This window comes from Egretta garzetta, unplaced genomic scaffold (genome assembly GCF_000687185.1).
Source record: "Egretta garzetta isolate BGI_Z169 unplaced genomic scaffold, ASM68718v1 scaffold575, whole genome shotgun sequence".
Taxonomy (NCBI): domain Eukaryota; kingdom Metazoa; phylum Chordata; class Aves; order Pelecaniformes; family Ardeidae; genus Egretta; species Egretta garzetta.
This window is the reverse complement of record NW_009259790.1, coordinates 2140026-2163405: the sequence shown is the minus strand read 5'-3', so window position 1 is coordinate 2163405 and position 23380 is coordinate 2140026. Positions and strand designations below refer to the sequence as shown.

General features: G+C 35.9%; 1 protein-coding gene across 1 annotated transcript in view; it reads right to left on the bottom strand.

Moving 5' to 3' along the window:
- Positions 1-22211, bottom strand: part of TXNDC11 (thioredoxin domain containing 11) — a 37431-nt gene extending 15220 nt beyond the window's left edge. The window contains exons 1-9 of the mRNA XM_035895094.1: positions 21994-22211; positions 21171-21268; positions 19090-19219; positions 11487-11580; positions 10127-10239; positions 8728-8928; positions 5157-5940; positions 2559-2704; positions 1213-1322 (exon numbers count right to left, since the gene is read on the bottom strand). Of these exons, the coding sequence (XP_035750987.1) occupies positions 1213-1322; positions 2559-2704; positions 5157-5940; positions 8728-8928; positions 10127-10239; positions 11487-11580; positions 19090-19219; positions 21171-21268; positions 21994-22191 (1874 nt within the window). The 5' untranslated portion in view covers positions 22192-22211. The remainder of the gene's footprint in view (positions 1-1212; positions 1323-2558; positions 2705-5156; positions 5941-8727; positions 8929-10126; positions 10240-11486; positions 11581-19089; positions 19220-21170; positions 21269-21993) is intronic.
- Between the last annotated feature and the right edge of the window lie 1169 nt (positions 22212-23380).

The window sequence follows — 23380 nt, the reverse complement described above, 5'->3', positions numbered from 1 at the left end:
CCTATACTTCTCATGCTGCCTCCTGGAGTAAGCTCAGTCAAATGAAACACGGATGCAATCAGAGTAGATGTTTTAAGTATTGATGTATTATCAAATACACATACAATGTTTAGGTTGCACTGAAACATTAAAAATCCTGGAAACACCAAACAAAAGCCTGTCTTTATATATATAGAAATATATATTTTAATATATAAAATATATATAAAAATATATTATACACATGCATGCATAGATTATATATAAAGATACGTCTGTAAACTGGTTTTGGCTGGGATAGAGTTAATTTTCTTCACAGTAGCTTCTATGGTGCTATGCTTTAGATTTGTGATGAAAATAGTGTTGATGACATAGGAATGCTTTGGTTACTGCTGAACAGTGCTTCCACAGCATCAAGGCCTTCTCTGTTACTCACTCTGCCTGCACAGTGGCTACGCCGGGGGGGCGTGGGGACACAACCAGGCAGACGACCTGAACTAATCAAAGAGCTACTCCATACCATCTAATGCCATGCTCAGCAACAGAAGGGAAAAAGGGGGCTTTAGGGTTAGCCATCCTTTATCTGGGAACCGTCTGGGCATCAGTATACCCACAGGAAGTGAGGAGTGACTGCCTTTGCATCACTTGTTTGTTTTGCCTTCTTCTCTTTCCTTCTACTTATCCTTCAATTATTAAACAATTTTATTTTTATTTTGTTTTATCTCGACCTCCAAGTTTTCTTGGGTTTATTCTTCCTTTCCTCTTCCCTCGTCCCACAGGGGATGAAGGGGGGAAGTGAGTGAGCGGCTTTGTAGTGCTTAGCTGCCCACCAGGGTTAACCCACAGCAATATGTGTTTTGCCTATCTCAAACAATTTCTCAAATACTGTACCACAGGATATAATTATTTGCTACAAATTATCAGAGAGAGGGGTAAAAATTGTTTTCTGCCGCTGTTTTATTGATTCACTTCCTGAAATTAGGAAGCTTCAAGGTTAATTGCATGGTTTAAAAATTCATTTTAATTAAACGGCATAACTACTGCAGTGAAACTGAAAACCACCATATTTATACAGAGGAAAACAAAATAATACATTCAAAGAGAAATGAAGCAGATGACATTCACAGCTACTATTGCAAGATTGTAGAGAGAAAAAAAGTAATTATTTTCTAGGCCGATGACCTCAATGAACTTACATTATTCTAGAAAGATGAAATTAGAATCTTTTTTTACCTTGCCACAATGAAATTATCAGGAGGCAAAAGCCGAGCAAGTTGAATAAAGATGTGATTAAGAGAAGCACAGAATCCACACCACTGTGCATAATAGAGCAGCAAGACATTCTGGAAAATGAAATGGAGAAGAGTTTGATTATCTATTGTAGTTAATCTGCAGTACAGGAGGACTAGTCCTTCACAACATCTAAAACTTGGAGCCCTTAAAATGTGGAAGGAAACTATATCGTAATGTTAATAAACTTTGTTATAAGCTATTTACTGATGCTCTCTGTCTACTGAGTTAACACACAAAAGCTTTCCATAAAAAAAAAAAAAAAAAAAAAAAGACAAAATGAAAAGGATTATTTAGATGATTTAGTTTAGGATCATTCCCTTTATGTGAAAATGCACCAAACTTCACTACACTTCCCAAGATTCTTTTTCAATCTTAAATTCCTACATATCTAACAGTGACTGTAAACCTCATATAGGAGGGAAAAAAAAAGATAATGTCTAGACTCCTGCTTTTTGCCTGTAGCTAGCAAAGGAGTTAGGGCTGCTGGAAACCGATTACTGGAAAGGCACGCATTCACTGCAGACATGAAACACAATGGATATTAATCCTTACTATCACATCTTTAAGAAATCAAAGCAATTTAACTACTGTTCAGGATGACATCCTGCATAAAGGCATTTCATGGCATGCCATTAGAAAGCTTTTACCTGCGAGAGTTTGGGGTTTTTTGCTGTGTGCTTTCAAATAATGCTTTATGTTTAAATAGTTCTTTTTTTTGTCCATTATATCTACTTTGCAATATTTTGTAACTTTCTTTAAAGTAAGTTTTTTTAAATATATATAAAAATATAAATATATAGGAAAAAAAGTTGTGGTATATTTATTTCCTTTGAGGTATGAAACAGAAATCAAATATTCTTCAGTGTTACCTCAAACCCTATGTATTTAGGCTGTGCTCCTGCTACAGTGGGAGAAAAAAAAAAAAATCAAGTCACAGACACTTTCTTTTTAAATTAAAATCTGTATCTGAAACACACAGGAAAAAACCCTTACCTCCTCCTCCCCAAAACCCAACAAACATTGAAGTGTGGCAGAAACCTGTCATGGTATCAGCTGCACTGCCTTTTCGATTATTTAAACACCAGAAGATATTTTGCAGATTTACTTAAGATCACATTATTCCAAATTGCCTTTTTAAAAAAAAAAAAAAAACAACTTTTGAACTTTTACAAAATAACGTATTTTATGTTACAAATAAGCAAAGTACATCAATGTAAAAAAAGAATGAAACTCCTCAAAAGTCTGAGCAATGATTTGTAAGAAACTTTTCCAGTAATGAGATGTACCTTTTCACTCAAAAACACGGTATCATGAAAGGTATTAGTTGTCACTTCTGTGATTACATGCTGCTCATGAGAATGGACTGAAGGATCATCAACAAGATGCCTTTTCAAGGGACTGTAGAGAATACTGAAATTTTTTATAAAGTTCTCTGAAATGAAATTGATAAATAACAAAGTTATTTCAGTTTCACAAATACGTGATTTTGGCAGTTTTTACTTTGGAACAACCTACAGAGAAAATACAAATTCAAACCTGTTTTCGTGTCACTAATTTTTGACAGTTTGGTATCAATTTTTGAATAACCACCACTGATGTGGAAACAAGATAAAATTTCACTGTTTTTTTGTTTTGCTCATTACGGTCATCTTTTTGCTTGCCACACAGCTCTTTAATCTTGCTTCTATTACTAGTCAATGTACTATAGTAACAATTCTCTACCCTCCTAATCTAACCACACACCCAGCAAGTCATAAATAGTATCCTCTCACCATTTTTGACTTTCTACATAGAATGGAATAATTTGTCCCTTATCTTGAAGGCTCCACGTCATTCCACATGTATTTGTATTTATTCTTTCTTTTTTAATTACTTTCCCTGTAATTCTCCCTTTGCTTTAGACCTTTAAAGGCCACGCTATTCCCATGGCAATATGACCAGCCACCTTTTGTTTACCAGCGACCACCTTCCTCTTCATTCAACTTTCTCCTTAGTTTTAAGATATTTAACAAGTAGCTGGCCAATGGTAAAAATTTAAAACAAGCTCCAAAGCCCTCAGCTACCTTCAGCTACACTACTCTGAGTCTGGACCATGTTCTCTAAATTGCTGCAAGATCGACTGTATCCTTCTTTTCAATTTAGATAGATAAATATTATTCTATACATTTTAAAAAAAGAATATTCTATCTTTTGTCTTGATTACTGAATATCAAACATTCTAAAAATAATTATTTGATCAAATAGAAGCATCTTGTGCTGGTATTTCCAGTCCAAAAACTAGGCCCAAGTAAAACTGGCACTTTTGTACCAAATACCAGATCATCAAGTTTATTTCTGAAATGCAAACAGCAGTACATTTCATTTTATATTTACTATTCATCATTTCATTAAATTCTTACATCAGACCAAAACAGGTTTTTTTTTTTCTTTCTAGATCTCCAGTTTTGGATTATCTATGCATGATTAAATAATAACTGAAAGGAGGGGGCTAATTAAAAGACATACTCCTGAATTTTTAGAAAGCATCCATAAAAACTGTTATAGCATCCATAAAATCTGTTAAAGGTATGAAGCACAAATCTGCTTTGTTATTTTAGAATATCAAAAGTTAAAAGGCTTAAGAAAATAAAATAGAATTTTCAAAAACCCACAAAATCCAAACATAAATCACAAGTGACTCCTTGACAAAAGATGTAGAAGCAAAAAATTTCCAGAAGTTCAAATGACCTGCAATAAAAATATACTGAGTGTTACTCAGCAGAGAAACCCTCATCATGCTCAGGAAATCCTGTGACCTGAAAAAAAGTTGGAGACAGAAAGTACTGGGAGCACAAAGGGGACGGAAATTTCTATCTCCTCACTCTGATCTTAATTTTTCCTAAACATCCCTTTACCGTCACTGGGGATTTGTTTGCTTTTCCAGAGTGTTTTTCTGGGGGGGTTGGGATGGAGACAGGATACAGGGCTGGATGGGATCCTTAGAACAAACAGCCGTGTTCTTATTATGTTGTGCATACTGTTGTATTTACAGATTTGTGGCAAAATGAAAATGTGATTAATGCTATAAGAATTACAGGGATATACTTTCTTGAACAATTTGTATGTTTATATGTCTATGTTCACCTGAATTTACTTCCGTGTTTACTTACACTGCTACCATTAAAAACCCCTGCATCTTCTGAAGGTGGACTCAGTTTTGCACATCATCATGATAGGTAAATGCATGTGGTTAGGCATGTTGTGTCTTACTCAACAACTTGCAAATAAATCACAACTGCGATTGTTGGGCTGCTTGGTTTTTTGGGGTTTTTTTCCTCCCCCAATTGAGCGAGAAAATAAAGCATATTGACAGATTTGGCCAAAACCACTTCAGAGCTCTACACTGAAAACACACATGCTTTTCAAAATAAATTTAAAACAATTTATAAGTTAGTTTCAGAAGACAACAGGAAGGACTAGTCTCTGCTGGTAAGTGGGCAGTATCTCACAATGGTTGAGCAAACACCAACACCACCATTAATACAGAAACGTCTTCTGTAATATCAAATGTGTTAGATGCATAGTAATTTTTTTTTTCTTCCCACAAGCAAATTAGTTCTGATTTTACCAATTCCCTCAGTGTATCAGGCAGTCAAGAACCACACATTTGGAGGTTCACTTCTTTTAAAGCAAATTACTTTTGGTACATGAATCTTAGTTCTTATGTCATCTAGAACACAATTCTACTGCTTGGTTAACTACTAAATAAATTAGAATAGACTAAAGTACGATTCACAATGTTGATTATAGTATCACTTTTCAAAATGGCATTAAGTTTTCCATTCATAAGCTTACTTGCAAACTTAATTTTCTTATTTCAAGCATTTGTATAATGGATACCATACCCAGGGTAGATCCAACAAGTGATTGATTTTGATCCAGGACATAGTGTACTTCTTCTTTCAGGTCAACAATGGCAGCAAATTCCTTAAGATGAGTAGATCTTGATGCTCCTAGTCTCTCTGCATATATCCAAAAAAGATTTGAATCCAGTAGATAGAGATTCAAGGTTTTGTTGGTCCTGCAGCTCAGACCTGTAATGTTAGTGCCACTAATATGAAGGTCAGGAATAAAACAATTCCTATCCTCAATGTGAGGAATAGAACATTGGGTGTTACCTTTCTTCCCATGGGAAGAAAATGCTACTCTGGGGGTCTGAAAGATGGTCTTCTCAGAACTAATGAAACTTAAAAAATGTCTGTTTACCGTCCTGCAACATGCAGTGTAATAGCTAAAAGGACTATAGAAACTTAAGAAATTGCTGCATTCTATGGTATTTGATATAACTTGAAAAAAGGTATGTTCCTGGAGGTAGAAAGAGTCCAAAGCTGCTTCTATCTCTAAAAAGTTACAGCGTGGCACATGGACTTTATTTGGTTTGACACCAAGTGTCTGGTTAATGCAAAGCTCACAGACATTGTGAGTTCTAGATATTGAATGCCACTGTGGAAGCACCACTGTGTTACAGCATGGGTACTTGGTTATTGAAAATGTTTCCAATAATTTCATATGTGCATCTGTTACAGAGGAATCAAAAGCTGGTGAATCTGTGTCTCCTAAGTGTTGAAAATCTGGCTCAACTGCCTGACTTTTATTACAGTTGTGGTATTCCAAGGCCACTTTGGTAATCTACAGGGGGGAAAAGAAGAAAGAAAAAAAAATTTCAAGGTTAACTGTATGTAGTTCACTCAAATGCAGTTATCTGTTGCAGGTTTAAAAACATAAATGCAATTAGAGATGGAATTTCAGAAACATGAAGCTGACTACTCCTTTGTTCTTACAAAAAATTATAGGAGGCTCTGACTTGGTAACAAAGTTAAATTTTCAGATATTTCAGCATGTAAGAATTAAATGTACAGAATAAAAAAACACTTTAAAATTTTTTCAGTCCACTACATTGATCTCAAGGTCCTCTTTGCATCATATTTATCACAGTGCAATAACACTATGTTTTAAGGTTAAATCCCACTACAAGAAGCATTAATCAATACAGGTTCCTGACTTTCCCTTATTTTCCAATACAAGGAGGAAATAAAGAAAAGCATTCCCATATGAAAAGGGTACAGAGATTTTTCCTGGTATAGGTGGTGCACAGATTTCCTAACAATCACTAACAGTGCTGAAGCAATGTTAGTATTCTTCCAGCCATGGGCATACAGTTGTAATACTGCAGGTGTACTTTGCATATAGTAAGGTGTGACTTACTAGGAGAAAGGGAAAAAAAAAAAAAAAAAAAAAAAAAAAAAAAAAGAAAAAAGCCTGCCTCTCAGTGCAAACATTGCTGTGCTACATTGCCATTTTGTTTTTCATAACCAAGGGGAAACAAGCAGCAAAGAAGGCTTGTGTGTAGACCATAGAAGGAATTCCCTTTCTAGGAGATAAATAACAGAACATACAGGAAAGGAAAGTGAAAAAGGAAGTTTCCCTTCATCCTCTCTATTACATTAAACATAATCAAAATACAGAACATACACACATTGCTTACACAAGAACACTTTTATAGGAATCATAATTATCAAAGGGATGTCAAAGCGTCACATCTAGGAGGGATGCTATGTCACAGGACCATCAGTATTAAGATGTGGTCTATAGGAACAGTTTGTTACAGTCTTGAAGAATTCATTGTTAGATGTTTTCATCCTGAAAATGCTCACTTAAATACTTAAAAGAAACTTGACCGCTCATACTATAATCTAGCCTGAAGATTTTGACTACCTACACAGAGAAACATGAGAAGAAATTATGAAGAGAAAACCAGATTTGCAATAAGAAATCTCATTTCAGCCAGCTACTATCAGAAAAAAATTTTGCTCTGAGAGCTTTAAATATACAAGTTGACAGCCTTGTTCTTTGCAGCTGCCTTGCAGTCATGTGGTTTCATTGCTCGATGAAACCCACAGATGGCTGCAGTAAACATCTCTTCCTGTGGTAAACAAGTTGTGTAGTATCTCTCTATCAAAGGGAAGCTATACAAGATCAACTGGAATACTTTGTATCTCATTTCACATTTTGATATAGATAAATACTGTTATTTAGCAGAATGAAATCTGAAACGGAACATCTTATGTTGCACTGATTTGATCTAAATAAGCTGTAACTGTTACTAGAACATTTAATCTGTGACAAGCATCACGGAATTAAGTCTACCAAATATAAGACAGGTTAGTACAAGAATAATGGCAGTTCTTTTCCAGTCTTTCCACAAAGATTTCCCCAACCCTATCTTGTAGCAGTCTAGCTTATATTGTGACTATTTGTAGTTTGGCTAAATATTATATCATTGTATCTCTCCCTGGTAACAGGCAATAGGACTAGGGGAAATGGGCTGACGTTGCGCCAGGGCAGGTTTAGGTTAGACATTAGGAAAAAAATTTTCACTGAAAGGGTTGTCAGGCAAGTCCCCATCCCTGGGGGTATTTAAAAGACAGGTAGACGAGGTGCTTAGGGACATGGTTTAGTGGTGGGATGGCAGCATTAGGTTAACGGTTGGACTTGATGATCTTAAAGGTCTTTTCCAACCTAAACAATTCTATGATTCTATAAATTATTTTCATTTTTTTCCCTCATTGCTTCAGACACTGCAATATTAATTAGGTCTCCTTGCAGAAACCATACATTCAGGACACAGATTCCATATATGTAAGTCAGCATTGCCACCAAAACTTAGCCTTGCTTTTCATCTTCCACAGATGCTTGTTTCTTGCTCCACACTGTCCTTAGTGCTACGTGATCACCACCGTGATGTGCAGCTATGTGATATACTAAATGGGATAATGGGTTACAGCTGAAAAATAGCCCAGGGAAAAAATTATTTTTCAGCCAAGTTAGTTTTCCCATTTCATTTACTGCACAGATACATAAACTCCTGTCCTAGGCAGTTCAGAAATGGAAATAATGGCAGAAGAAAATTGGAAGGTGACTAAGGAATGCACAGGATATAAAAAATTCTGAGTAGTTTGGGCTCTATTTCAAATAACACTGTCTGGTTTAATAAAAGGTCGATTCTTCTTGCGTAACCACCTCTGGAAAGACAGAAGGAGAGGAGAAATAGTATGGGGTAGACAAAACACAAGTCCTGCAACACTCAATATATTCTTACTCTTTCGTTTGAGCTATGTCAGCTGGAACAGAAGACCAAAGATCTGCATTTCCCACACAGCACTCGCCACAAAAAGAAGGAAGTCAAGGGACAGAGTTAGGTACTTGTTCTAAACAACTGTTGACATGAGACAAAGGCATGTTGTGGGGGCGTAAGGGAGTTGTGATAACATGGCTTGAGAAAACATGTTTTTAAACAAGACTGAATACTTGGAACTGTGAAATAAAATGAGGTGTCTGTCACAAATAAGCTCAGAACCCTGACGAGAGTTCTAAAGTTCTAGTATTTTTGAAACAAAAAGTAATTATATCACTTACTTCATCTAAAAGAGGATGAATTTCTGCTAAGGGATTGTAAGGTATAAATATGAGAAGTGCTGGTCCTTTCTTCAGCTCATTGTTTAGAAGAAGGCTTTTTCCACCATGTGGTCTCAGCCAGCGTATAAACATCTCTCGATTTTCTAGAGCCCACTTGCAAATGTTCTCAGCAGTATAGTTCATGATGTCATTTGGATATATCTTGAAGGGGGAAAAAATAATTATTTGTCCTCACTTGGTTTAGTAATGAATGCAGTTCTCAAATATGGCATGCTTTGTTACTGTAATGCCTAAACCTCTCTTTCTAAATTTAATGACACTATTCAGTGAGCTTCAGCATTTCATATACCCTTACCCTTTGGGAAATCTTCCCAAGATGCTCATCAGATCATAGTAACACACACAATCTTTCAGGCAAAAAGTATTCTACCAGGGAAGCTCCTCTTCCTTTTACTACATCTTTATAATCTTTACTTTTCTCACTAGTATAAATTTCTTTTATAAGTGAAAGAGCTTAGTCTCTATGTTGGTATCATCACATATCTTGATTTACGACATATTAGAAAACTTTTTCCCACTACTCAGTCACCATATTAACTCATTTTAAATCAGTCTTTTGAGAGCCCAACATCAAGACTTCATTTAAAACCGGTATTTCTTATTATTGAACGTGGAGAATAAAAAGCACTTACAGCTTCTAGGGTTATTTTAATAAATTAAGGAAAGTTTATCTTTAATCATTTGCACAGACAAAAGTAGTTTTATGTATTTACCAGTAATCTAACCTGAAAAATCCATGTTTTCGCTGGTCTCGAATAAAATACATGTTACCATACTTATCTTCACAGAGTTTCTAGTCATGGTAGCAATGTGGATAGATAAGGTATGTCAAATAGCAAATGTAAGGTTAGTATTTTCAGTCTTAGTCTTCCAAAAACAAGGCACATGGATTAAGAGTTACTATAAATTTTCAATTAAATTAATTTGCATGATTTTTTCTAATCAGTGTAATGTCACACCTTTAAACTGAAATGCAAGTTTTCACTCTTCCTACTATCTCTCCACAAAATCTCTTTGTCCATACCCTCATTCAAGTAGCCTTCTAATTCTGACCCACTGACAGGGGCAGAATCTTTAGGAAAAAGTCTTTCTGTAGTCATTTCTGAGCTGCTTGGGTTTTCAGGTTTTGTTTTGATAGCGACAATCAACTTGGTTCTTAGCTACTGTTTAGAACAGCTGCTGACCGACATAATGAAAATGTGTATTACTGTACAAAAATATTGTTCTTAAACATCCTGTATCCTAAAGCTCAGTGAAACACTTATTCAAGGTCTACCACAACAGAGCTTAAATTCTCCATGTACTGTCTCAGAGCGACTACAACATAAATACAACTCACAAGAGATGTGTTGACATGTCTGTGCAAATACACGCTGCCTGAATGCACCAATGAGATCTCCTCTGCAACACGTTTATCCGTGATCACTCCAAAGCGTATTGTTCCAAGGTAATCTGAAAAGGCAAATTTTCAGTTTTTAAATACAATTATACACACTGAACTTGTCTCCTGAAAGCCTTAGAAGAACACTTTCAAACCAAAACACAGGACATTGCTGTGTAAAGGCACAGAAATCTTACTGAACAGCAACTGCCAATATTGGTGATTAAGTGAGGTAGAAGATAGATGACAAAAGCAGGCAACAAGAACAAACGTACTCCTCTTCTGCACTCAAGGTATAAAGAATGTTAACCTGAATTGTCTGATTCTTGATTTTCTTATTAAGTATAGAATCTGATATCACAGATGCACCTTGCTATGTGTTATGGCATTTCAAAAGCCAAGATGAGATATACATATAAGAAAAACATGAAAAATGACCATTTATAGATGACGTACATATAGATGACAGTAAATACATATTATTTAAATATATATTTCTATATTTATAAATATGTACACCCAAGGATAGAATGCTTCGCATCTCTATGCTGCAAAGAACTGTCTGAATATATAAATGGAGAAATTACAGAACAAATTGTAGGAGAACAGGCCCTATCATATACCAAGTCAACAGCACAGTAAAATCAGAATAATGGTATAAATTTCCCTCATTTGCTGACAGCAAGAAATATCCCTAAAACGTGCTCATCTTAACATTAAGAAAATTCTATCCAGAATTTATGACCCCAAAAAAGGTATTGATCATACACAAAGTTTGCATATTTAAATGCAAGAGGTTTTGTATTTTAGATTATCAATGCAAAACAACAGGGGTAGAAAGCCCTTCTCAATCATGCTGCCTTGTACCAGCTCTGTAACTCCATCCAGGAAAGTACTTTGTTGAATTCAGTTACTATGTATTGACAAAGCCAGGTTCATCCTAATGCCTCTGAACCCGACATTTCAAATGCTGCACAAGACAAACACTCTTGGATTCAACTTAAATAAGTCCTAGTATGATAATGGCTCTACATGGGTTGCAGCTACACATTTAGTTTTTTGAGGAAACTGTATCTTAATGTATCCTTGAATAGCAGCCTTTCACATACTTTATTCCATGATGGCCAATCACTTAATAAGCTTTTTATGTAAGCACTATGCTTGCACTGTAATAAAAGACAGTCTCATAATTAGATCAACATCAGGAAACACTCAAAAGGGATTAATTCCCAAGTTACAAAATATTGCAAAAAAAATACTGAAGCCCATATACATAACTCATTCATGGATGCCTTAAATTATGAAAATTAAGATTTACCTTTCTTTAATGAATGTAATGCTGATGTGAAGAATGTTAAATAACCAGGTGGTTGAGGTGAAGCATTGAACTCAAAATATCCTAGAACTCCAGGCTGAAATAGTAAGAATTAGAGTTAGTTAAGCTATTTTCAAGTATAAATATATGGGGCACAGCAATTATTTCCTTACAGTAAAACACAACAAATTTTTAAAAGACAAGAATGTGTATTGAAGAACAGTCACTTTATGCTGCAAGAAAAATTTTAATATTAAAAGACTGGATGGAAATCAGTTCTAAAGCTGTCATTCAAAAGCTATGTATGAGAGAGGAGTTTATGGCTGTAGATGTGTAAGTTTCAAATCACGTATTTCCCATGTTAGCTATTAAAGTTGACTAAAAACAATTAATGATTTGCTTTGTAACTATTTTATGAACCAGTTCCAGCACCAACATAAGAACCATAAGCATCATAAAGACTTCTTTTAGAACTGGAATACCAAATGTGATTTTTCAGAGTTTAAGCAACTTGAACAGTAACACCATAATTGTTCACTATGTTGCACATAATTCGCAACTACATATGAATTCACACATTTTGTGTGTGAATACTTGAACTGCTAAGCCAACTTATTATCCCATCATTAAGCTACCAGTCACTGTAAATTCTTTCAGTATATCCTGCAGGAGTCGGTGAGAAATCAGCTGCACAAAAATAATGAAAGAGCCCCGTATCCCACCTCCATATCCATAAAGTTCTTCAAATTGCCAAACAGACAATTCAAAATTTAAAAGACTCATCCCTAACTAGGCCTATTGACTTTGCCAGGTATGAAGCCTAAATGGCTTTGTATTCAATTCAGGAAGAGAATCTGGGAGAAGCTTACTTGGAACAGAGGTGCATAGTCTTTAGACTTCTCTCATTCCAAAATTTCAATTAAGTTTTGGGTTTAAATTTTGCAAAATATAACCCATTAAAAATCATTATGAATTACATTTTTTAATGCATCACTCAAATTGGATTAACAAACTTTCAGGACAGAGTAAGTGATGGAATTTGGTTGTCATTTGTTTCCCAGTTCCACCAGTGCATACAGAAAGAGCATCTGATAAAAGCAAGAGCACTCAGGACTGCTGTGGAACAAAAGATTCCAGACTCACGAAGCACCCATTTGTGTGGCAAATATATTCCCACATAAGTGTTTTCACTTGGTGTTTCAGAGGCTGCTTTATTTTTATATGGAGTTTTACATATAAAATGTTTCATTTCTTTTTAAAACATGAACATATATTTTATCTGTTGCTGTCATTAGCGATATGAATTCAGTTGTTCATACCAGCCATATGAATTGAGCTAATTCAGTATGAACCAGCGATCTCAGGATGTTCAGCGATAACAACATTGTCCACTCCAACTAATAACCTGCTCTTTTTAGGCAGGAATTATCTTTCATGAATGAATGCTAAACACAAGACCCTTGTTCATAAAGATTCCTTATGAGATATCCCCAGAAAATTATCAATAATAAAAATGAGATACAAGCAATTACTGAAATTTCTGCAATAACAACTGCCAAGAGGGAAATAAAAATATAAATAAAATAGAAGAGGAAAAATACAGAAAAATAATAGCACTCGTTCTTCTTTTAAACAATAAACAGGTTAGTAATTAGTGTTCATCTTTTTCTCCAAATTAAGACAGTAAAAAGAAACAATCCATTATAAAAAACTTTTAAAGCATTCGTGTGAACCAAAATAAGGAGACAGATAAGATGATAAAAATCGCAGTGTCCCATTTCCTAGGACCATTTTTGAATACCGTTACTGTACAAAGCGAACTTTACAGCACCAAACACTGAATAGAAGAACAGTCAAAAGTGACAGTAAAATGTGAAAAGAAGCCAAAAGTCATATCTAGAAATATTTATAAAGTTATTAAAAAAGGTGATGTTCTGATTCTGACTGCCTGTTCTGTTGTACACCAATAGCAGCTTAAGACTTCCAGATTGTAAAGAATAAGATGTTTCCATGAGACATTTTGGAAAGTGTTTTTTCAAGAAGAAAAAATTGAGATGGGAGAATATATACTAATGCTATATGCCTAATCAGTAATCTGGTTAATTAATGTCCTTTAAATGATCATCTCAGTTAAAATTTCCTCCCTGTTACAGCGTGCAATTATACATATGAGGAAAGTGTCAAAAATGCTTTATTTCTTCTCAAGTACCATGCAAATTTTCCTATTCTTCTGTCAGAATGAAGACATTCAGTTGCTAATACCAGCTTCATTTTAACAAAATTGAATACTTACAGGTGCTAGTGACAAACAAGGAATCTTGCTCCGTACAAGTGAGATTCAAGTCTTACAGAAGAGATACCTTGATGTAAATAAGAGGTTCCTAATTTTGAAGACGAGCTTGACAGCAGCAACTCCCACTTCCTTTAATGGAAGAACCTCCAAAACAAGCAATAACTGGTGTCGGAACACTACCTGCATACAGTGTGTGTGGGCATCTACATACAAGCTGTTATTGATGATCAGCTGCTTCCAGGCAACCATTTGTGTGGAGTTAAGGTTAACTATCTTCACTCAGGCAGTTAGGAACAATCAGCTGAACAGGATATGACTTTCTGCCGTATAAAGTTGGAAGACAACATATCAGAATGTGACATAGGGGTAGTTTAAAAGACACTGCTTTGCTAGAGTGGAGTTTACTGGAGCTTTTCTTCCCACAAAACTATTTTCAGCACCTGTCTCAAACTGAGTGTCTGTAGGAAAGGTTTTAGAACAAACCTGAGGACATCAATAGTGAAGAGTCATTAGTACCATCTCCTAATGAAATTTATATATGGAAATATAAAAATCATTAATTGTAGTGTAGCCTTTTTCTCACTTGGTTTCTACAACAGAGTAACAGAAAGTGATGTGTGATGCCAATTAAATCAAACAAATAACACACTTGACAAGAATCTCAACAATTATGTAACACCAAGTTCATAGAAACCTTAAGAATTAACAGAGATCTTCAGGTGCATAATCTTTATTGGAGAGCAGCCAGCATGGTTTTATCACTGAACTATGCCTCAAGTCTACCACAGTTCTCTGAAGGAATGGGAAGCATGTAGATGACTGATCTACCCAACACAGCGTGCTGTAATTCCCCAAAAGCCTACAAGAAGTTACCAAACACACTGGAAGAAACTAAGGTGATAAGGAATAAGACAGAAGGTCCTTTACTAGATTAGTAGAAAAGATAGAAAACTACAGGTAGAAGTTATTGTTTTTCCAGACAGCCAGGGTGTGTACTGATGCTCATAGAGTTCAGCATTTCTATAAACACTTTAGAAAAGGGAAAGAAGGGTGAGAAACAAAATTTGCAAAGGTTATTGGGAAACATCAAAACTACAGCTGACTCAGAAGAGTTGCAGAAGACAGTATTTAATAACTGTGACGAAAGAGCTCTGAAATTTAAAAGTCAATAAATTCAAAGTAATGGGAACAGAAAACAGAAAAAAGCCACAGATACTGATTAGCTTTTACAATTAGATGAATGCTTTTATTACTCAATTAAGTTATTTCTATCTGAATTTGTATTTAGTAATTTTATGTTTTGGCTATATTGCACTGAGGTAAGGGACATGATTCTTTTTTTCAGTCTCAGACTTGTGCAGGCAGGCAATTCCTGCCTCATTTTATTTGGGAGCACAGGAAACAAAACAGCAAGAGGAAAGGAATGTATTAGTTCTTGGGAACAGAAGCAGCCATATTACATACCACTAATTCTATACTGTAGAAATGCAAAGAAGAAAATACTGATTGATATTAGGTTAATTAAATTTACAAGTAAAAGCCTGTTCATTTTCTAACTATGTTAAAAACATTGTGTATCCAGAATTGAAAGCAAATTCTCACATCATCATTTAACAGGCACCATGGCACCCCACACAAGAGCAAGCTGTTAAGTCAAATCCACTTCTGGGTCAGATTCTACACAGCTGGTTAATGCTCAGGAAGCATTTCTACACAAATAGAGCAAAGAAGAAAGCTGACATCACATTAAGACACATGCCAGCTACATCCTAGAGACCAGCTCCTGGCCTACCTCTCCCAAAGCCAGAAAATCATAGAATCATAGAATGTTTTGGGTTGGAAGGGACCCCTAGAGGGGCTCCCTGGGCACATTTAATTTTCCTAAGTGAATGAAGCTTTTTGTCTAACTACAGAAGCTTCCTCTGTGCCTCAGAAGGATGAGGCCATTTCTAGTAGCTGGGTTAGTCAGATAAGGAATGAGACATACCAGTCTGGATTAAAATGGAACTGTTCATCTCTGCAGTTAAGAAGACAAAAGAAGTCTGATTATAGGTACTTATAGGTACCTGAAGTTACAGTAGGAACTGTGTATCTTTCTCCTCATATAATTTAGATCTTCCTATACATTCCAAGATTTCCAAATGGAATTTTTTTTCCTTGCTTTCAAAAATTAAATTCTAATTCTTATCTAGCTCCAGTTTTGCACTAGTATCATTCACAACCAGGAAAAAAACAACCCTTAAATACTATCAAAAAAGGCAGAATCTCAACTTTCGAGCCATCAACGAGGATTTTTTTCGCGGGTTTTGAGCGCCCTCTGGTGAGAGCAATACAGTATCTCACCAGCCTCCCGGGTGGGTTGAGGAATGGACACACCACCATGTAAGGAACACCAGTGGCTCTTACATTTAGTTGCATTTTGTTCATCAGTATTTCTTAGAAATAAAAACATGCTAATTAACGTTTGAATACAAGATAAAATACTGCTAGATTTCAGTATCTCATGGTGTGGTTCAACTTACATGCTTTGAATGTTTATCTTGGTACCTTTACAGTACTTGTTAGTTCAGGCACATCAAGATGTTTAATGGATTTCAATACTCAGTTGAGTGTGGGTAGAGCTCCTGGTCTTCTTTGCTAGATGCTTTTTCTGTCAAAAGCTGACTATTAGAATTTGAACACAAGATTAAAGCACCAAAATCTTCACAGAGCAGATGCAAAAGGACAACTATAGGCTTCAAGTCCTGGCTATCAGTAAATTGACAGGCAACAACAAAATGCCCTTGAAACAAGAAAAGAAGGGTGCAGTAGCTCTTAAGCGCGAAAACACATGCTGAACAGAACTTCAGCTCAACACGATGCCCTGCAAATGAATCACTCACCAACCTACTGCATACTGCAGATTATACATAGTGCTGTCCTTGGACAGAGAAACAGAACAATGAGGACCGAAAGCCAGTGACAGGCAACTGCTCTGAGACCTACTGCTGCCTTAATATGGGAGACCTTCAAATTAGAATGAAACAGCCAAGGAACAGAATGGGTTCTGCCTAACTGCAGTCTGGGGATCAGCTACAAAGAGGTTCTTCTCAACTGAAATTTTTCAAGTCAAAAGTAAATACCCCTAACGTAAGTTTACAGAAACCATTTCCTAGCAGAACACAGGACTGAAAATTAGATACTGATGACGACAACATTTCTTTCATAAAATATTCTGGGCTTCCAATTAAATTAGCATTTCAATGAAGAAATCACAAAAACCTGATCAAGCAGCAGACAGTGGTCAGAATGCCCAATCCTTTACAGTCATCTTCTCCTAAAAATTAACATTTATAATTATAAAAGATCAAAAAATCAAAGGAAGACACTAGCCAAAGCTCTTCAAAATAGCAATTAGTTTGTGCCATACATGCACTTCCAGTAACCTACTCCACTCCTCAAACTTTCTCACTTCTTAAGCACAGGAGTCACTTCCTAGATTATCTTCTCCTACAAAAGCTATAAACTTCCTCCATTTGCATGGACAACATTAGAAAATGTTCACATTTCTAACTGTTTAAAATGATGAAACAACATGTTTATTTCTGATTTAAAACTAACTTTTCCTTTGTGCCTGACTATGTTTCCCTCTCCATCCATCTTCATATACATTTCTCTATTCTTAGGTCTTCTCCATCCCAGCTCTTGATCACTTGGCATTTGCTTTTCTCACCTGGACTTGGACTAACTAACTAATGCCCTGTTCCCTGAATGGATCTTAGGGCATGAGCTGGCTGTTATTTTTGAATCCCCTTCTCACACTCTTGCTTAACTTTAGAGACGCAAGACACCGAGCACCTAATGCCACTGTCTGGGAAATAACCTCGGCCTTAAATGACTGCAGGGCAGCGTGACAGATCAGACTCTATTCTTAGTCCATTTCAGAAAAAAAAAGAACCAACAAACACTGAACATAAACAGAGATTGGGCATTTGGAGCCACAGGAAGGGGAGAAGTTTGAATGTAGAAATAAAAATACCTATTCATTTGCTAAGCAGTATCTAAAAAAAATATTTTCTGGTTCCCACATAAATTTGTCTTTTATCTTAGCCTTTTTCGAAAGGAAGCGTACCTCCTACTGTAAAGCAAATTTAAGCCTAATGACACTATGCTTATTAGTTACCTTTTGCAGACTACCAAGAAGTAATTCACATAACACAGACCAAAAACCAAGCATGGCTGTTTTCAAATCTCTATAGGAGGCAAAAAAATAACAGAATAGCAAAACTGAAGCAGTGAAAGGATAACAGAATTGCTTGTGATCACAGAAAGTATCAGTGTCAGGGACAGACACACAACTCACTACTCCTGACTCACAGTCCCCGCTTAAAACGCTGGAAAACTAAACTCATAGCTCTTGAGGGATAAACTGAAGCATGAACAGCGCATCACCTACCCATGGTAACTACCAGTGTCTGTCTCCTTATGCTGTGGCAGCTTTCATTTAACACACGTAGTGCTCCATCCTGCAGCAGATCCAGTCAATAGAACATGCCCTAATTCAAAGAGGAACTCTGCTTCATTCTGAAACACTAGAAAGCCCCTCACATATTTTTGCCACTACTACAGCATCAATTTGTTGATCAGGCTTTCCATTCTGCTCTAATATCTTAGGGTTTAGTGAGATTATGGTATTTCTCCATTGTGCCCTACAGAAATGGGATTATAAATGGTTCTGTTGTAAGCACATTTTGTCCAATTGGAAATTATTAATCCACTAGTATTGCTACCAATCTATCTCGGCACCTCTGGACACAACAGACTGAAAATTAAAAAGACACAATGTACCAGTGGATTAAATAATGAAGTTACAGCATACAAAATGGTTAGAAGCTGTTATTTCAACTGATTTCACAATTGTTTTTACTTAACAGACTTATCTTACTAGAAAAGTTTCATATTCCTTTAAAGATTAAAGCAATGATTATGTATTTGTCAAATGCTTTCCCAACTTAGACTGCAAGATTTTTGCAGAAAGATTTCTCCCTTCTTTCTTGTTTGTATGTAACTTTTTTGTGAGATAACAACTTTGCTGTCCCTACATACTGAAGTACTGTAAATCAAAAGCATCACTGAATCATAAGAGTCATTATACAAGGAAGTAACATTATGAATTTGTCATTTCATATTTTTATGATTTTAACAGATTTACAGGGCACTAATTCCAGGATCCTCTAAATAAACCAGTACTCTGAAGCAGATCAAATTTAATCATGAAACAAGTCAAACTCTTTCTGAACCACAGTGGTAAGGCTAGAGAAGAGAGACAAGTACCTCATAATTTGAGAGGAAATCTAGTAATTTTGATCGAGACGAGATGTAGAGTAGTGGTGTCATCACCCGGCGAACAAACTTTTCAATATAAACAGCACTCATAGGGCCTTTGTATTCAATTGGTCCAAAACTAGTACCAAAAAAAATAATAAAACATTAAGACTTAAATTAACAACAGAGTGAGTTCCTCCTGGGGGTGGCAGAGATAGGAGTTACATAGACAGCATGCTCAGCCTCTAGGGAATTGCTCTCTGTGTTAATTAACAGTGGCTTCTGTAACTGATAGAGGAGTTGTGTTACCAGACTTGAAGTATAGCACAAAAATTGCAGCAACTCTAATGCAGTCTCTGTGGGTAGGTGCAGCGTGTTGGTGGGGACGAAGGGATGGACACCACCTCTGAGTCACATTAAAGAAGTTGGTAAAACGCAGGTATGAATTATATGGTCATATGCATATCTTTCTGCTTTGTCCGAAGTCAATACATGTGACTTCAAAATACAGATCTGAAAAATGCCACTATTTTCACTTGATTTTTAAAAATCTTTAGAAAGTTCAAACAATATCAATATGAAAAGGTGCAGTATTTTTACATAGACTTTCACAAGTAGTACTCAATAAAGCAGGGATGAATTCAGTCACACTGCTGACAAACAGACTCAGTGAGTCTACAGTTTCTCCCCCAGCCATCTGATAAAACAGCTCATACAACATTAGGTAGTGCTAAAACAGAATGTGGGCCGGGCCTTGTGGCTAGGACTTCCAGAGCTTCTCCTTCATCCCCCTGAAATGCCACATCTGATTTATTATGATTAGGTTGGACAAAGCACCACAGTCCAAAATGAAATCAAACACAAAAAGCATGAGGAATTAGTCCATTCCCACTAAAGAATTTACTATGATGCATTTTTCAATATAGTTTATTTTTCCGAGTGTCTGTATGTATATCAAACTTGCACTGAGATACCTACATTCAGATGTTTTGAAATGGTCTTCAAGAGCCCACTAGATTATTCTACATCCAACACCGGTTTATTACAAACCTTTGTCTTAACAGCAACACGCACTGCTTCAACATGTCACATGCCCTGTACACAACATTCGAGGTGTAATATCTCAGGCACGTGGGGTTTATTGCCCTTTGGGGTTTTTATGAAGTATTAATATTAACTTATATCTCATCTTGTTGCAACTCCATTTAAAGTTACTGATAATACCCAAGTGTATCCATTTATTGTGTTGTAATTTCAAGATCAAATAAGTTTAAGTCAACATACATCCAAGTGGGATTGTTGTTGTTTTTTTTTTTATTAGTTTGAATTATGCCAGTGCCATCTGTGTCTGTTCCAAGTTCAGCTTACAAAGAATAGGATTGCTCCTCTTCAATACATAAATCCCCCAAAGAAACTGAAATCAGCCTCTGTAATAGAAGAGAGCTGCAGTTCAAGACTATAGTACACAAATAAAATGCAAGTGATGACTACACAGCATCCAGCTCTATTGTACCTGGCATTAGAAAGTGTTTCCTTACCTTCTGCTCCACACAGATTAAAAAAAGGGTAATACATACAAATACTAGAAAATAAGAGTGAGATTTTATAAAATTTTATACAATAATATCCCAACATTTGGAGCATTAAAAAGTGAGCATAAAGTTCAAATTCAGTGTACACAGTGCCATTTAAATATGCACTAAAATTCCACTAATAGCCCTTAAGTACATACTTTATTGCTGTCACAAATTGGGACCAGTTGATATAATCCATCTACAGAGCAAGCAGACAACTGAAATTAATATATAAATCTGAATTCTTTTCACTGGAGACAGAACTTCCAGGAGATGCACAGGCAAAAGAAAATTTCTTTAAGGATGAAGCATTGCACAGCATGTCATTTAACTGACATTTACAGCCCTTCCTGACATTTAAGTAGCATACAGAGCGTGCTTCACCCAGAATCTCCTCCTCTACAACTATTTACTATAGCCATAAATATTAACATTTTCAAAATGCAACATTTTATACATTACCGCTGTTTACCAAAACAACATAAAAAAACCCAGACTGTATGTATGAAATCTTACCTCCGATGGTATAAGTGTATCACAGGAAAATAAAAGAAATGCTTCTGCTTCCTACATTTCCCCTGGTTCCACCAGCAATTTACAGCCACAAACAGCACCTGCAAAGCAGGTAAAAATTCACAGCTAACAAAGTACATTACCATGATCTTCTTATCTAACGTGGTTTTTTTCCACTCCATTCCATCTGTTATTTTCAGTGTCTTTCCAACTCAGTATTCCATATCTGCTCCTCTTAAGTCTATCACACAAGACACTTTTTTAAAATTATTATTATTATTTTTACTTTTTTTTTTTTGTCATTTTGCAACAGCAATCCTTTGGGTCACTTTTCTTTCTAGTTTTTAAGCTTCTTAATCTAAATCCTTCAAATTTACTAACTTAGCAAAGTTGAGTGGAGCTCAGCAAGCAGAGGTTTAGGACAGCGGTACCTGTGAAGTGTTCACAGGTAGCCAACTGCTAGAAAGCAGTGCTATGGCTGCAACCTTATATGATTACCAGTGTCTCCAAAGGTGCTGGAATTGGAAGCAAACTCCCTGTAATTTCTATATGAAGGCAGGTGAATAAATCTGAGAACACTTTACAAGAAACTTTTAGAGTTCCCCATTCAGGAGCAGAAATAACAGACAACCGAGCAGGAATCACATGTTTTCTCCATTTATTCTAACACTCTATGCTAAATTAAATGAAGATGACTGGCTGAGTTACCCTAAAATGTGAGCATTCAAGTCCTACTGATTCCCATGGGATGACAGAAATTAGCATCAGCTTGGAGATTAAAAAGCTATCAGGCCATGTTTAAGATTCGTATCTTCTCTGGAGTTACCTGGTCTGACAATCTGCTAGCCACATGTTCTATTTCTTCTCTCGCTGCAATGGACTGGCCACACCATGGCGCATAGAAGAAATACAGCACAATTTCTGAATCCTGACGGAGGTGATCTGCATAGTCTAATTGTCCCCGAAAAAGATCAATGACTGGAGATCTTGTGGAGAAAAAATTCACTGGAAGCTTCGCTGGCATTGTTACATCTTTTGCTCGGCTGCAGGAAGGAAATTAAGAGTAGTTATTGAGACTCTAGAGCAGTAGTTAAAAAAGTGTGCTCAAAGCCCTTATTTTTAATCTTGGCAAAGATCATGCAATTACAAAACTTCAGAATTTTATGCAAATGACTACAACTTACATTATCTGAGTTAGTTTCATGATATACCATAAAAATCTAAAGATCACCCTTAACAAGCTTTAGAAAGTCACGCTGTGACACCATGCACTGCATTTATGGGGATGTTAGCTCACACTCTTATTGCTGGTTGCTATAGAGCATAAAATTACCAGGAAGAGTGATTTCTTTGGATTTCTTCCCTGGCCTCATCCTCTTTTAACACTTGTACTTTAGGTAACAGCACCCTGATAAGAGAAGAGACACTGGTCATAAAGTTTTGTGATGTGATGCTTATATTCTTTTATGTTGTATTAGGAAAAATATGTAGATGTGTGTTAGTTTATTTTCTGATTAGAGCAGGGACTGCAAACTGTTCAGGGCACATTTTCCTCTTCAATGTAAGAGCAGTATCAACAAATGTTGGTCTGGATTTAAAGACATTATGACAGAGTAAGTTTCTTAAAAGAAATCAGTTTGAACAGTAATCCCAAGAACATAAACCAAATACTCGCGAAACCATTTTCTATCAAATCAGCATTCAAACAATCCAGATTTCTGCATTTCCAAGGTGTTCAGAAGTTGTTATGGTATAAACTGCCTTAAATGCAAGTGCATGATCACATTCTCTTTTTTATATTCTCGTAATCCCAAAATTTTCCACTAGCTATATTTACACTACAGCAAGTCAGATTAAAAACTTGACCACAGCACTGTAATGCTCAATGTTGCCATGGTTCCTTACGTGACAGGAAGTTTTAGGAAAGACTGTACATTCCTTTACCTTGTATCACAATAAAAAGCCAATACAAAAATCTTTTTACCTGATATTTGATCCTCCTCAGGTTACAATTTTAGTAATTATAAAATTATTGAGCCCCAAACACTGACAAGCTCATATGTTAAGCAACCTCCTAATGACACTGCCACATTTTCAAACTTTACAATCATTCTGGTTTGTAAGAAGTACCTTTGGTTTTGCAATACAGACCCACAAAAGCCACAGCTCTTCTCTCATTTCCAGGTTACTACACATACCCTTAAAGCTCAACA